We start from the raw sequence: 17,354 nt of genomic DNA, 5'->3' as shown, positions 1-17,354 counted from the left end.
ATTTCACACTCACCCCTGAGATGACCGCTGAGCGTGTGGCCTCGCGACCCCAGTCGGCCTCCCGCGAGGCTGTGAAAGAGGTATTCCCCAGTCTGATCTTCTCTGGAGGGAGCTGCCTTCCTGGGAGCTGGCAAATGGAAGAGATTTTAGACAAATGGATATCAAATCATGGACTTAAATCATAAATCATATCCAGGTCCCCAATAACGAGTAAACAATCATGAGTAATATGGTCCTATTTTAGCCTCTTCGGCATCACCAATGTCTATTGCCAAGGGCCAAGGGCCTACCATGTCTCCTGTGCATAGTTGGCTACAGACTCCAGGTACAGGCCTGTAAGTATGTTGGTGCACAAAGAAGTCTGTTATCTTACTCTCTGCCAGAGTTTTTGCATCTCATAGCGCAGTGGCCATCTTTGAAGGGCAAACCAATAAGTCAACTGAGAGTGAAAGAAACTAGAAACAACACACAGTCTGTTTGCAATCATTTCAGTCCTGGGATAGGGCATTTTGTAACACCGTGTGAATTTACTAATGCATACATATGTGTACGGGAGATATGCATGTGATATGTATTGCAAATATTTCTAGATTAAACATATTGTTCATCAACTGGTCAATAGTGGGCACCTGTTTAAGAAAGGCCACCTTTTGCACTTCCCATGAGTGGATGCTATGTATGCAATGGTTAATCTCACCCGTATCAGATCATTGTCGAGCTCCAAGCCCCACCCGCTCAGTTCCCTGTGGGCGTCCTCGTTGGCATACACATTCTTGATGAACTTTGCCACTGAGAGGCGGCGCTGCTCCGGCGTCACCCTTGTGTGCATCGCCAGATCCTTTAGTGTCATGATGAAAAGCAATAATACTCGCAGTAAGGTCACTTGCCACTAGAACACAGCATGTAGACCAAAAGACCGCAACAAGATTTCAAGCTCAAAACCCAGCTCTTCCTGAACTGGACCATGTGCATATCTTGTAGTTAGATCAATGGAAATGCTGAATATGAAGGTATAACTTCATTTAAACAAGAAAGAAAAAGAGATAAAAATGGTCTTTTTTTACTACAGGCAAAAGCTCACTCTTGCAAAGTGTCATGACAGGGTGCCTAAGACAGGTACTAATCAATATCAACTTCAAATGACAACTCCTGAGGTAATGACAAACACACAAACAAATGCATGCACATTAGCTGTAGCTAGTAGCCTGGAAGGCACTTCTAGCCCACACCAAATGTAGCAATCTAAATCTATGCTGGACAATGTAAACACAAAAAGTTTAACACTGGTTGAGGGATTAAACTCAAATAATTAACTTCTAAAGTAAGTTATTGTTACAAACACGATGAACGTGATTTATCAAGCATATATATCCTGTAAGGAAAATGTATTACATTCACTGTAACCTATGTTGTAACACTACTGTGTAAAAGACGAAAATGTCTGCACTGAATAGGTTAGTGTCAAATGATATGTCACTGAATATAGTTAGTACCTTTGTATGAGGAAAAAAAACAAAAACACACAAAAAAAAACAACCTTGCCTAGCTACATCCATATTGTCCAAAGAGTGATTGTTTGTCCCATCATCTTCATTAGCATTGACCATTTGTTTACTATGACATCAAATGTCCTCTTCCAGTGAAAGGCTTATGTTGATGCAGGGCAATTTGTCAATGAGTTGCAGTGGAAGGTTGTTGTCAAGTTGGAAGGATGGTGTAGGTGGGCTACCGGCATTCAGAGGATGAGACATAGGGAGCACATCACAGAACTCTGCAAACATGGGGAGTGCAGAGAAGGGTATAGACCGATTCTGTGAGGCGGTTTGTGTACTATCGGCATGGGCAGCGCCATTACTGCGGTGTCCCTGCCGACCCTCCCCCCCCCACCCCCTCCCTACAGTAGCACGCGCACGGAATGAAAAACTGATGCACGGTTGTTTTAGCCAATAGGCGTCTCGTACTAAGTGCACGAACGCTCGCTTAATGCACGAACCTTTGTTACAAGTGCGCGTACTCCTGCTACAAGTGCGTGATAAACATGTTGCCCGTGGGGTGGGGGAGAGGAGGGGGGTAGGCTGGGACACCGCAATTTGAGCTAATGGCTGCGCCCAGTGCAACAAATTGTCTGCTGCCCTCAACGAACCCGAATCGGTCTATACCAATGTCATGGTAGTGACCAAGTCCATACCTTCATGACTCTGAAATCCGCTCGCATGTCGTCCGTCAGACCGGTTCGACTGGACAGCTCTGGAATGAGTCTGATCTCTTCCTCCTGGGGAGTCTGCAATTGTACAGAACATTTGACAAATGAACAGGAAGACAAGAACTGCATGATACAAACTTTTTAAGAAGCTTCTCTTCAGGGTCGATATGGCATGACATTTTATCAACTTAACTCATACCAAGTTCAACATCACGTCACTACGGAAGAAATTATTAATCTGCGCAATCTGCTAGTGACTTCAAGCTCAATAGCGAAAATGAGTTTAACACATCTCTTTCTGAGAGTGAACATGAAACTTCACACATTCTGTAATTTACCATGAAATATTAATGACTCCATACATGCAACACTTCACAGAAGTAGATTGACGTGCAGTGATAAAGAAGGCTATGCCTTGCTAAAATGACGCCACAGAATCACAAGCAAGGCTAAATAATTATATGAACACTTGAGGTGCATCAGAACTCTGTGTATATGCGCAACAACAAACAGGACAAATATTTGTCCTCTGCACTTTTGACTGAAATAATTTCTGCACATGTCTCTGTACAGTAGATACCCACCCCTGGCCTGTTTTGCTGTCTTCTCTTGATCCTGCTGATGAGAAGGGGCTGACCTGGGTCAGTGATCTCAAGGTTGTAGCTCTTCCTGGAGTTAGATGAAACACAAAAAACATACACACATTGACAACAGCCACAAATGCCCACACAAAAAGCACAAGAGAGATAAACTACAGTGTTTTAGTTGATACCAGTGATGATGGTTACAAATGTAACACTGGCAACACGTCAAAATAAAACAACATCATGGTGTGGATTATTTGCCATATTAAGTATCATTACACGTTATTGATAGCCTCCACACAATTATGGAATTTGAGCTTCCTTTCGTTGGGTGTTTTCTTCAGAGTAGGGAACACAACATCCATACCAAAAGGATCTGTTTAGAGTTAACCAATTTGCCCCGCCCAACATCGACATCAATACACAGTTTAATCTTACCTAACCCTTCTTCATATGGGAGAAGTTACAAAAATAATAAAAAAAGATGACAGTGGTTATCAAAGTGCGAAGTGGACAATGCATATCACACCAAATTGTGAACCATTAATGATGATGAAGGGGCTTTTGGACCTGTCCTCATGCCAAGATCTGTAATATTGCATGTACTGTACAACAGAAATGCCACCAGATGTTGCTCTTGTGGTAAAGTATATTACAGAATATTTAAAAAGCCCCTTCACATAATTTCTTCAATCTTTCAGAAGAAAACAAATTCTGAGAGCTGCTAGCTCATTTGTTATCCCCCAGAAAATTTACCTACAAAAACTCTTTTAGTCAAGTCAAGACATTATACACAATAAGCATGCATACCAACACGTAAGGGCATTGGTATTGAAACCAATAAATGTACATTTCAAATGCAAATGCTGCATTAGCTCATTCCCAGGAAGGACGGCCACACTCACTTGTAGTAATCAATGAAAGAAATGTCCTCGCCACGGGACTGGAATGTGCACTTTGGGTTGGACTGCCAGTCGATGTCGTCAATGCGGTACGTCTTGTTGTTGTAGCGGGTGAGCACCACCATGCCAACAATCTGGCGCACGCACTCCTCGCGGAACTTGGCATCATTTGGGAAGCGCTGGTATATGGCTTGCCTGGTGGAGAGAAGAGACAGGGTCATTGCATACCTGCCAACATTTCAAGATGAAATATCTTACTCGTGGATTGCAAAAATCTTATTTTATATGCAAACTGAAGTTAAAAATCTTACTTTCGGTCAAATCTTCAGAAAATACACATGAAAGGTATATCTAAATATTTTTTTAAAATCTGATTTCTCTGACAGAAAATCTGATTTTGCTATTTTTAACGTAAAAAATCTTACTGAATCTGATAAAATCTTACTGAATCTGATAAAATCTTACTAGTTGGCAAGTATGTCATTGGCTTACAATCTTCAATGTGCCTCCTCCGTTTTCAAACATACCAACACTCTCCTCCCTTGGCGAAAATTACAAGAATGCTGTCTTGCTTGATGCCAAGACATATTAAAAGAAAAAGGTCAAACTTGATGGCTCCTCACAAAATTTGAATACAAATTAATAAGGATGATTTGTATGGCATCCATCCATCATGTCATGGTGCTCATAACATTACAATCATAAGCATTATCATAAATCATTGGAATAATATTTACACCTACAAAATACTCAATTCCATTCCCTGGGTAGTCCACTTCCACTTGAAGGCACAAACATACATTAAATTCACCCCTATGAAAGTTCAGCTCCCTACCTCTGATCCATTCATGCTCCTACAGAAATGTTAAGCATTATGTATCTTGCTCAAGGACACCAGTGCCATAGCAAAGGCTTGAACCCTGGGTCATCCTGTTTGCACTGTGCGCAGTCTGTAATACCACACCACCCCCAAAAATACCTCACTGCCAGATGTGATGTAGCCATTTTTTCCTTTTCACCAGGTGGTTAAATGATCATTATCTTTCAAAAGGACAGGTCAAGAGATTGGAGAACAAAATGGAACATTCTGGGAATGACTGAGACCAACATCCAGACGAGAACAAAGAGGATAAAAGGCAAGTTGCGTCGCAGATCAAGGGGATCGGAGGTGAAAGGGGTAATAGGCCTCCGCAAACACTCACATGCTGTCCAGCACAGACTCGTTGCATAGCACCTTGTGTGACACGTCTGTGTGCAGCATCAGGCCTCCCTCGTACCGGCTGATGGCTGTGATGTAACCCGGCCAGATTTCTAGCCTGAGGGGAGAATGAAAAGGCAGATAGAATGCAGACATTCAAACACTGCAAACATGGAATATTTCTGTGTGAAAAGGTTTGCAAATTACCATACTACTGAACTTGCAGAGAAAGAACAACATGAACAACACAAATTCTGGAGAACTTTTATACATATGTACAAAAATAATCAATGGCCTGCAAAACGGCACGTTCACTGATATTGGGCAAGCAAGAAGAATTAAATCATTTTGCCCAAGTTTCCATGTTTAATGTAGCGTAAGTATTATACAGAACTTTCCATCATCTATGTTAGATTGGTACCATCCCTTACACAATTCTTGTTGTTGTTTGTTGGTGTTGTTGCATGAATTACTCTCAGAAATTCCTGATACTGGATACTGCATAATTCTAAATACATGATATTAGTGTTCATTTTTGGAGTACGGTGTTTTAAAACTGTAGGTTTGCACAAATATGAAGCAGGGTGCTACATAATTTTATTTTACCACTTGCCCGGTCTGACAAGCAGATTTTCAAATTTGCTGCAATTGACTTGACTGAACATCAATTTTACTTGCCCGAAAAGAAAGTCAAAAATATAAGGAAATAATATAGAAAATCATGCGTAAGTCAAGGGCTTAATTAAACACAATCAACTGAATAAACAGCACACATTGATTTGTATGCTTAAAGGCATAATTTACCATTTGCAGATGAAACAAAAACTGAGCATTAGTGCTGCAAAATAGTTCTAAAATGTGAGTTAGAGATAGAAACAATCGATGTAAAAATTAGAACCAGTATAATCGATGCCAGGTATTGTTAAATATACAAAATGTGAACAAAAGTTATAATAAAAATGTTTCCAGACTAAACCATCTAAAGTTATGGTTTAATGAGAAAAATAGTGATATCTCCTTATATTTTAGGCCTTATTGCAAAAGTTTTATATGGTAGGATGTTTTGTGATGCAACTGACCTACACATATGCATCAAAAGTAATATCTTAAACATTTTTAAAATCACTGTTCTTAAACATTTTTAAAATCACTGTTCCCAAAGTTAAACAAGACCTTTAAGCATAATGGAGTAACAAGCTTGGTCCGATCAAGTGTTGCCATTGCATTGGGGCTTCTTCACGTAAGTGTTGGAAAGTTGCTAAAACGAGATATAAAGTGCATTCCATCACTAAACAGCCATTATCTTTGGGCTTCTGTGTGGTTGATTTTTGGTGTTTGTTGGGAACAAGTGAAAAAAGGTGGTTTCAAAACTCTTTTGTTTGACCAATCGAGGCGAGCATTTGCTTTCACCGTTCAAAAACATTTGTCCCAGGCAACTGGGTAAGTGCTTATGTAGCACACTAATTTAAGTTAACACAACCATAATAATAGCTTCATACATCAAGAACACAAGAAATATATGTATCAACAAGCACAGAAATCAATGCTAGGTTTCCAGCAAATTACTAGTATGATCTACATGAAGCACACGTTTCACACTGTTTTGTTTTTGTTTTTGTTTCCTGTCTAGCTGGTATTACCATTTAGCTGCATGACAGAAGATTTCAACCACACCCCCCCCAAAAAAAAAAAAGAAATATGAGTTTGCTTGTTTTATTCTATTCACATCTTCTTCTTTTTTTCATCCTGAGCCACAAAATGACACAAAGTTAAGATTTATGCTGCAATTAACGGAAATAATATCAACGATAAAGATGAATATCAATTCATTCCTTTGACTGTTCATATTAATCACTCCTTAGTGTATGGATCAATTTCTTGATGACTCACTTGTGTTGGGGCACAACGGATGGGTTGGTGGGATCGTAGTAGTGCCTTCCCACTTGCTTCATCTCCAGTATCTTCATCACTCTGAAATATCCGTGCACATTTTGTAATATAAAGTGAGAATCAAGGCATATAGATACAGACGAACTTGTTTCACAAAATAAACTCCTGGAGCAATATGAGCAGAGAATGAGCTCACTACCGGCTGTCATGAGAGATGAAACTACTGAGCTGCTGTTCTGCTCATTTACCTTGTGCTGTCATTGGCCATGTGCACACGTATCTGTTTATTCGTGTTTTGCAGCTTCGTGCCATCCTGACATTTAACAGCATGTAGAGAAATACAGTACATCAAATAATCCAGAAGAATATTTTGTACAGGTGTAAACATAGACCCCGTTTACAGTGCGAGGCTCGGCCGCGGCCAAGCCGCAGCCGAGCCCAGCCCCGCTTCAGTGTAAACGCGCAAAAGGCCAAATGCGAGACCAAAATTGGCCTCGCATTTGGCCTCGCTCTGGAGGTGGTCTCGGCCGCGGCCGAGCCGCGGCCGAGCCCTACCTCTTCTTGGTGTAAACGCAAACTGGGCCAAATGCGCGGCCAATTGCGCGGCCAATTTTAGTCTGGCTTCCAAACCCTCTGCCTGTATCTTTCGCTATTCAGGATATTAACCCCCTCAACATCAAAAACTAGTATAGTTTAAGGTGGTTTTGTCCTGCAAAGGATTTTTTACTTCGGCACAGGCCTTTGCCCGAACGGCGACTTCGTCGCCACGGAATTCATTTGGCAAAGGGTCTGAAAACCAGACAATACCAAATTGCGTTTGTTTACAAGCAGAGCACCACTACGACAAAATATTGAAAGGTTTGAATCAAAAGCGCGGCCGAGCCCAGCAGTGTAAACGGACAAAATTGCGAGGCTCGGCCGCGCAATTGAGGCCGGACTCGGCCGCGGCTCGGCCGAGCCCGGCCCCGCACTGTAAACGGGGTTCTAAAGCATGCATGACATTTTTAGCAAATGGACTCATTTCATCAGAAGTGGCCTCCATCACTGCTGTGTTTGGCTTGAAGGACAAAACAGAAACGGTCAACTATGCTGCTTCTTCTTGCACACCTGACTATTCCTCCATCCTCCTATGCCCCCATTCCATCTTACAGCATGTGTGCAAAAGGATGACTCACTTTCTGAATACGATGTTGTACAGCTGGTGGCAGTCTTCAGGGTTGACTTCTTTGACCAGGTCCACTTTTACAGTGACTGGAGTATTGTCAGTCTGACGGACTGTCTGAAGAAGGGTTACCTGCAGGGGAGAGTCAGCAAAGAGATTACAGCAATAGACGGACACAAAGAAATGAAATTTTTAAGTCTCTCATGCTTTCACAAAAGTGACATTGGTCATAATGAACTATACAAACATGATATTGTGATATGACTGCTCTCTTATTTCCTCGTATCCAAATCTTCCCACATTTTTTTCTCAAGGTGAATTTTAAGAAAAAGAAATTGTATCCTTTGCATCAGCAATTGATATAATTTAGCAATGATGACATTGCTTTATAAGAGATTTCAGAAATTGAGTAAGTCATTAACAAGAAGGATTTTAGGTTTTCATGCATCATAAAGGAGTGCAAGATGAATGACATCAGCATCCATCTAATTTACATATGATATTGAGAGTTATATCACTGCTCCAGACAAACATGTGCAATTTTACTTCTGTGCAATTTCAATTGAAATTTGACCTCATTCACTTGACTGAAGAAAAAAATTGAAAATGAAGTGGAGTTCTCCTTTAATGCTAACACCTGCTCAATATCATTATTGACTAGACAGAAGGATTAGAATAAAGGAAAGAAGAAAAGAAACAAAGAAATGAAGAGACAAATTTAAAAAAAAGGTCAAGAAATACATATGTACAACACAGATACACTTGTATTTGTAGCCAGTTAGCATGGAAAATGGAAATAGTATCCAAACACTTACTTTTTGAGGTAATTTCTTTGGCAAGAACAAGACAGCACCATCAAAAGCTCGTACTCTCCCGATTATATCAGAATGCTCGTACAGCATTCGTAACCGCATCTTTTTGCTCTCCATATCTGGGTCGTAGGACACGGCGTACTGCCAGACTGCCTGGTTTTTGCACTTGATGCGGATGTAGTTGCTTGCTGCTGGGACCCTATGGAGTCGGAAAGACAAAAACTCCTTCGACTTTTGTGTGAGGTAGGGAGGGGGAAATGGTTGCTTTTTGGTAACAATTCACAGAGGAAGGTGATGGGACATAATTGTGTTCTTGATTGAATTAGGTAATTAGGATGAATCTGTGTAACGCTCATGCACAGCGGTCTCCTGGGCAGCTCAATTTCAGATGCATTGTGGGACTGCTCTGCAGCAAAATTAGATTCGGTCTGGGCTGCATTTCACTTTCAAGACCAGTCTGAGCGATATTGGTATATGTGATCAGGATGAGTCAGGGAAAGGGCACTGCGCACAGTAGTAGCTTGCCAACCAGCTCAAGTCACGTCTTTCATCCAGGGGTTATTTTCGAAGATTTCTTGGCTTGTCATTTGCGATCAGCGCATTGCAGTATTGCGGTGAAGGCCCATGACTTTATGAAATTTGTTTTATGCTGAATTTAAAGCAAGGAAAAGAGTACAAATGAACAAAATGCACACATTAATTGCATTGCATCGCATGTGGACAAGACGCAAGTTAGACAACTGGAGGCAAAAATGTTCCCGAGCTATCCCACAGTGTATCTGTGATAGGCATCTTCCATGGTGCTTTGCCTATTGACAGTATCCGCAACTGAATTCACTCATTTTTTTTTTCTAACACATTAATCAGAAGGTAGGAAGTTATGAAGATAGGATTTGAAAATTGCAATGTGGTGATACTGCTGTAAGTTGAGTTGAGAATGTATTGTATCCCCGTTACACAATGCATCTACATTCCTCAATGACAAAGCCACTTTGCATGCATGTTGATGAAATATTTCATGCTGGCTTGCACTTTTTCATTTTGTCTGTCTTATCTATTTGTCTGTCTGACATACTGTCTGTCTTCCTTGTCCCCACTCTCTCTTCTTCTATTTCTATGTCAACAAATACATATCTATAGCATTTCAACTGGGCACCCTATGTTGCTCGAGCACACGACAGGAACACACCAGAGATGAACAGCTGATACAGCTAGAGTTCATAGAGTGAAAGAAATATCCACAACAGGTTTCTTACACAGATACCTAATGCAGGGCTGCTCACTAACCCCCCCCCCCCCCCCCCAAATGGTCCAACCTGTCCTTGTTGGACCAGTAGGTATCCAATTTTCCATTCCTGAATAGTTACTGGTCCAACAATGATTTTTACTGTTCCAACAATGATTTTTACTGGTATGGACCATCAGACCAGCGTCAGTGTGCAGCATTGCCTACTGGCATTCTGTTGCTGTGAATAGACCATCTACAGAAAGCTGGGCTAGCACTGATGGATAAAACATGAGCATTACAAATGTTATCAATATCTGGGGCTGTGCTTCCCCTGTGGGAAGCCGCCAGTAAGTACAATTCTGTCACCTTAAATAGTTACTGGTCCGACAGTGATCTTTACTGGTATGGACCAACGGACCAGTGCCAGTGTACAGCGTTGCCTGTTGGCATTCTGTTGCTGTGAATAGATTATTTACAGAAGACTGGGCTAGCACCGACAGACAAAACTTGCTACAAATGTTATCCTAACCCAGGACTGTGCTTCACCAATGAGAAGCTGCTGTAGATACAATCTTTCATCCTGAAAAGTAACTGGTCTCACAGTGATTTTTACTGGTATGTATCATCGAACCAGTGCCAGTGTGCAGCGTTGTCAAATGGCACTCTGTTGCTGTGGATAGACTATGAGAAAGCTGGGCTAGCACTGATGGATAAAACATGAGCATTACAAATGTTATCATAATCTGGGGCTGTGCTTCCCCTGTGGGAAGCCGCCTGTACATACAATTCTGTCACCCTGAAAAGTTACTGGTCTGACAGTGATTTTTACTTGTATGGAGCACCGGACCAGTGCCAGTATGCAATGTTGTCTACCGGTAATCTGTTGATGTGGATGGAATACCTATAGAAAACTGGACTGGCACTGATGGACAAAACATGAGCATTACGAATGCTATCCTAACCTAGGGCTGTGCTTCCCCTGTGGGAAACCGCTTGTAAATACACTTCTTTCATAACCCAATCCAGCATCAACCCCTTTAATAAAACACTTACTCCTGCCCAGCACTGCCATGTATCTGCTTCTTCTCAAGAGAGAGCTGGCCCATCCGCTCCTCTACCGGCGGCGAATGCCTCTGATCACCGCCCGGTCCCATCTGGGGCATGGGCGACTGGCGTGCTGATGAGGCCATCGATGACAGCTCAGTGGGAGAAGGAGATGCCCGGTGGGGAGGGGAGGGGGACTTCTGAGGGGGCGACGGCTGCCTGCTGTCCTTCGCCGGCTGTGGGGCGGCAAAACCCCTTCCCATTGCCATGCCCCGGCCGAAGGGCATAGCAGCGGACATTGGCTGGGGTTGGGCCACCGGCTTGGCACCTTGGGAAAAGATGAAGGTGAGACTACATTTTAAAATGGAATACACTCATCAGTAGCTAACACCCACTTCATATGAATAATGTCATTACTTGTAAGTGAATATCAATGGCCTTGAGACAATGACACAATCGCTTCAACATACCTGCATACATGACTTATGTCCCTATTTTGTGAAAACATGTAAAACTTGAGTATTCCATGGTCTCATCTTACTTCTGAACCGAAAGGAATTCCTACCTGGTATTTCTATTTGTTTGATTGCACTCTTTTCATCACATATTTAAACATGCAGTGTCATTACAGTGTAACCTTGAAATTTCACAAGTTTTTTTTAACCCCCCCATGCATAATGCTAGACATACATTTGCATACTGTTCACTTCATGATTTAGCCAAATATGATCACATCCTATCAAACATCTCCAATTTTGGCAATTTACAATTCAGATTCTATGTAGATTCATGTAGTGCCCAGATGCTTATCACTCCAGTTGATCTAACTTTGTATTCAGTTCTCTTTTTTTTTTTTTGCATAATCATACAGCGTAACCAATTGCAATTCTTAACAACTAAGCTCTTCTCAGTAATGATTGTAACTGGTAGTAGAAACATAAAAAAAAAAGAAGGAAAGTACAATGTAATAATGCCTGATTGAAGACAAAAACAAAACAAAACAAAACAAAATAAAACAAGCATGGACAGACATGCACATAGACACCAAAATGCTTTAAACAAGCCTCTGCCAAGCCAGAGTAGTTGAGGCATACAGACAGAAGAAATATTTTTACATATCCAGTCCTTTTTCAGTAGGTTAAAAACTATTCACACGCACACAGCTACGAATTCCCTGCAGGAAAAGGAAATTTGGCAATGCCACACACAGGGGCACATGGCATTGCGCAATGTCAAATTGACTCATGACATTCTAGCTGGAAATGAGCAAAGATGGGGGCAGGAAGGTACACCAACGCATGTTCGGCTTGATGTGGACATTAACCCACTATCTAACTTGCATTCCTACTAGGCTTACACAAGGCAGGCGTGGAAAGGAAACAAATGTAGTTGCCTGGATTGTTTGAGTGATAAATCAAAGATTCTTTAACCTGTTACGATCCCACAATTGACTGATTAATTGATTGACTGATTGACTGATCAATTGATTTTTTTTTTCTTTTTTGCCTTACAGCCAAAGACTCAGAAAGCAATTCAATCTGTTGCCAATACCAATGGGACATAGACAGATTGATTCTAAACCTACTATATTACATGAACCTACAACAGTTTTCATCACCAATAAATGAATAATACACTTTCATGCAAAAGTCATGCAGCTGAGTGGCCTGCAGATCTAATGCTTAGGTTGCATTCTACATTGCTTTTCCTCTACAAAAACCAGAAGAGAGATGTAAGGGGAATTACTTGTACAAGAGGCTAGATGTGTATATCCAGTATGTGATATAATTTTGGATAAGATTTAAATGAACGTAGAGCTTTCTTGCCCTTACCTGGCACTGGCTGTGCCCCTTCTTGCTTCATTTTCTCCTGTTGGGAGGTAAACTGGAGACCCCTGCCAAAGGCTGGCTTGGGCATGGCAGCTGGCTCTGAACCTGAAGCCGTGGGCCGTTGCGCTGTTTTGCCATCATTCTGCCGCAAATTGGATCAAAAATGAATGCAAGGAGTGAGGAAAAGAGACACTGCAAAGATAACTCTAAAAAAATGTCATTTCATTGTTTTATTTGCAATCGGGTCAATCCACGTCAAATCAACCAATTTTCAGACAATTTGTTACCCGACCCCCTTCGATTTTCTTTAAACTCACACCAAATGACGGAAGATTCTGAAATATTTTGCCCCAAGGTCAAACAGTTGCTAAGATATGGCCTCCCTTAGCAACCAATGCGTGGTCGAACAATCAAGTTTAAATAAAATTTGCTATTTTTGATTGACTGCTGCAACCAAGTTAGATGAGTTACATTTCTCATCTTCTGTAAACGGGAAGAACTTTATGATCCTAACATGCACGATATATTAAGGCGCAGATATGACTAGGTCCGTTATTGCGAGGTCACCGAAAATGGTGTTGAGTGGCAAAGCTAATGTTTTTGGGTGCATGTTTGGAAGCTGATAACTTCAAAATTCAATTACTGTAAAAGTAGATATTTTCGCGCGACTAATTTTTCGCACTTGGCCAGGAAAGAAGAGTTTCGCATGTTTTAAATTCCGCGGAATCAAGACATCACGCACAGGAACATATGGCCAGCAAAAATATTCGCGTGCTTTTATTTTTGCGCTAGTTTCTGGTTGCGCGAAATGCGCGAAAATTTCAACACCACAAAAATTTCCACTTTTACAGTAGCTTAGAACCCAATATTACACATATCTAAAGACTCTCACTTGCTCTACAGACCTACCAAAAATCGGCCAAAAAGTATGCCTTGTTTTCTCATAGGGCACCCTCACAGTTGGATTTTTTTTCAAAAAGTTGCCAAGTTCAAGGTCACAAATCACTACTCATCCCATCAAGGAGCGACACCAATTTTTGTGTACTGATAGACATTTACCTACATTTTCATGGGTTATGAAAAGATTTTTGTTACCGAAATGTTTAATAGCTGGTTTATGCATTCAAAATGGTCATAAACATCCAAAAATTCATGTAAAGTGACATGTGAGATTTTAAGCACATTTCAAATTGTGATAAATCAGATATAGTGCCAAAACACCATGGTATCTTCTGGGATGATACTAGTAGTCTGTAATTAGTACCAAAAGGGTATACATCACAATTCGTTTTATCTTATTGGCAATGACCTTGAAAATGCAGCTGAAAAGCACAAAAAAACAATAAATCAGTCAATTTTCTGTAACCATAATGGTGTTTAAGTGTGTGTTTACATTGATTTTTAGTTGTGTGTCTTTTCTTTATTAATGGTGACTTTAAGCTGAAAACTGCAAATTATGTTCCATTCTTATTCTACAAATAATATTTCAAGTGATCTCCAGATCTTTTGACCTTGACTTTGTTCTGCAAATAGCTGTAAATTCTATAAATTTAGCATATTCCCAACACATAAGAGTTATACCATATTTCAAAATCAATTTTCTCTCAGACAGAATGCCTGATCATGGTTATATTTGCAGTATTGGTAGTCTGTAACAAGTACCGGTATCTAGAGGATCTGGTATGAATTGATTTGTGGAACATGACAATGACCTTGAAAATACAGCTGAAAATATAAAATCAATAATCAGTCAAATTTCCAATAATTATAGGGTGTTCACACCGACTTTGAATTGTGTGTCATTTTGATATTAATAATGACTTATAGACGATAATTGCAAATCACCTTCCATTTTTGTTCTATCTTAAGTTTTGTTCTATTTTAAACTCCACATAGTATCATAAGTCATATCCATATCATTTGACCTTGACATTATTCTAAAAATAGCCATAATGCCTTAAAATGAGCATATTCACAATGCATATACTTTACAGCATATTTTCTTATTGATTTTCTCACAGACAGAATGCCTAATTATGTTGGTTACTCTGACAGCAGGACTCATAAAAGAGATGGCTCAGCTCACCTGCTTTCCAATCTGTTCTCCCGGTCTTCTCGGAGGGTCCTCTAGGAGCTTGAGGAGGGCAGCTCCTCTACCACCGCGTCCAAAGCCCGACATGTGTGGTCTTCACAGAATCTCACGTAGAGGAGTCTAGCTGGCATTTGTGCATACCCTTACCTGCAAACAATCAAGCATACTGGGATCTGTAAATAATAGTACGATTAACGTTAGTAAATAGTATTTATAGCACTGCAGTGATTAGATCTAGGGCCTAACGTTGTTAGTACACAACTTGGATCAAAATTTTGCATTGCCACATCTACCACTGCACTACCACTACCACCAGTGCCTGTACCAGCCTGATCTGACTGGACATTTTCTGGGGTTTTTTGGGTTTTTTTTTTTTTTCTGCAGCTCTCGCCTCTCCATTCACAAGAGTCCTACAAGGCTATAATATGTCAAGTCCTCCGACTGCGTTGACTGAAAGATTGGTCTGTATCTGGTTGTGGGGGATTCCGCGGAAACTGCGTCTGGCTTCATGGATCCCCTCCTCCGGAGAGCGATAACAAAAAATAAATAAATAAAAGACTCCTCCGGAGAGACTGATCTTTCTAATAAAAGCGTGTTAAAATTAAGTCCTGCGTTACAAAATAATTCAAATGGACGCGACCTCTGAATTTCATCTGTGTGCTGATGCGGGGTCCCTTAACCCCGGGCGCAGGGCCGTGGCGCTCCTTGTAACCAGTTACACAGTACTGACCAACGCGTGCATTGCCGTTACGTTGGGGCTGGTCGCAGTTAGGGGTCCCCTAACTGCGACCAGCAGCCCCAACGTACCTTGTACAACGTACAGTGTTGGGGCTGCGCCGTTTTGGCCTCGATATCTTAATGTTGTACCAAACGGGTGCCGTTCCAGCGCTGTATTTCCTTAATTTTTCAACAAAAACTACTGGGAATACTTACATGGGTGGACTAAACCTAAATGATTCACATCGGCGACTGTTTGATGCATTTCATTGCTTATGATGCAGAAAATGCTGTCTTATAAGGCAAATATCTTCAGCTCACCGATGCTCACTAAAACTCACAATCACTTGCACATGCGCACACAATGCATTCAGTGCAGTGCATTGACAGCTGTAGTACTCGCTACATGATGCATATTCACCGTGCGATGATGCATTATTCATATCCTTTTGCGTCCGTAACGTTGACGTCATTATTTACGCATGCGTAGATGCGTACTGATGGATATACACGTTCAAAATAGCAGCAAAGCTCTCCACTAGGGCAGACCGCCTACTCCTAAAAAATGTGGAAAATTATGCAGTTTCCAGATAAATTGGTGAGAAGGACCAAGGCAATGGGGTAGTGTATATTTCATTTTATATTGTCACTGTGTTTATGATGGACATTTAGGCATGGTTTATTTGTGAAGTTGCCATATATGTGGCAATAGGGAGTTGTTCGTGATTCTCACTTGAACGAAACTGCGGGGTAGCCGCCAGGACCCCGCCGCAGGCGGCGGGTCTCCGGGGCTAGGGGTCCCCCTGACAAACTGCCTGATGCATGATGTGATCCATGCAATCATCATCTCAGTGAAAAGAAGAGTCTATTAACGACGTTAATACTTTTATTAGACTTCTAACATGTCTAATGTTACTTAACGTTAGAACTTCTAGACTAATAGATCTAATGTTAGATTCTAACATTAGAAGTCCAATTTTACGGCAGGGCATGACTGACCATGACTGACTGTCACTGAGTGATACCAGATACTGTGATAGACATCGACACTGTCACTAAAGTTCACATTTAGTTTTTAAATTCAAGTTTAGTAAAAAAAAAAAAAAAGTAAAATGTCAATGTCCAATTTATTATCAATGATGCATAATTTTATAAATTATAAATAGAATCTAGATCCTAACTGTTAGGAGCCTACAACATTCACGTAACGTACCCTTGGCCTTGCCTTGGTACCATACCACGGCACTGGCACTTTTAGACCCTCGTTGACGTTACGTTAGACTACTAGATTAAGAATGAAAATAAACAACGATCATAATTCATATCAGTAATTCATACCATGCACTTTGACGCTGACGGCCACAGAACTAGAAACGTTCGACTCTCCCGCTTTTTGGAAACATCAAAACGCAGGAATTCCAGGAATGCTTATACGGTAATTAACATTTAAACACAGCTCTCCGAACCATGTTACTTAGAACAGTCGAGTCCGCATGTGTTTACAGCTCAGCTGGATGGCTGGCTGCGATGTCAGTAGCATGCAGTAACCGTACAGTACGGTGTGCTCCTTTTGTGAAGTAGTAGTGAATGGCGACTTACCAGTATTATGGTTTGATGTGGTGGAATCGGTGGCCACCACCATAATACACACCGCGCGCGCTGTCGTTAGTGTCGTCCGCCGCCGCCGCATATA

General features: G+C 41.1%; 1 protein-coding gene across 1 annotated transcript in view; it reads right to left on the bottom strand.

Annotated features, from left to right (window-relative positions):
* Positions 1-17,130, bottom strand: part of LOC140228690 (piwi-like protein 1) — a 39,964-nt gene extending 22,834 nt beyond the window's left edge. Inside the window, exons 1-13 of the mRNA XM_072308957.1 lie at positions 17,000-17,130; positions 14,939-15,091; positions 12,856-12,994; positions 11,033-11,351; positions 8,755-8,950; positions 7,953-8,071; positions 6,778-6,858; positions 4,892-5,005; positions 3,693-3,884; positions 2,788-2,872; positions 2,189-2,281; positions 698-838; positions 14-127 (exon numbers count right to left, since the gene is read on the bottom strand). Of these exons, the coding sequence (XP_072165058.1) occupies positions 14-127; positions 698-838; positions 2,189-2,281; positions 2,788-2,872; positions 3,693-3,884; positions 4,892-5,005; positions 6,778-6,858; positions 7,953-8,071; positions 8,755-8,950; positions 11,033-11,351; positions 12,856-12,994; positions 14,939-15,031 (1,686 nt within the window). The 5' untranslated portion in view covers positions 15,032-15,091; positions 17,000-17,130. The remainder of the gene's footprint in view (positions 1-13; positions 128-697; positions 839-2,188; positions 2,282-2,787; positions 2,873-3,692; positions 3,885-4,891; positions 5,006-6,777; positions 6,859-7,952; positions 8,072-8,754; positions 8,951-11,032; positions 11,352-12,855; positions 12,995-14,938; positions 15,092-16,999) is intronic.
* Positions 17,131-17,354: the final 224 nt, after the last annotated feature.

Source organism: Diadema setosum, chromosome 5 (assembly GCF_964275005.1).
Source record: "Diadema setosum chromosome 5, eeDiaSeto1, whole genome shotgun sequence".
Taxonomy (NCBI): domain Eukaryota; kingdom Metazoa; phylum Echinodermata; class Echinoidea; order Diadematoida; family Diadematidae; genus Diadema; species Diadema setosum.
The sequence above is the reverse complement of the archived record's forward strand: the minus strand, read 5'-3'. Positions and strand labels throughout refer to the sequence as shown.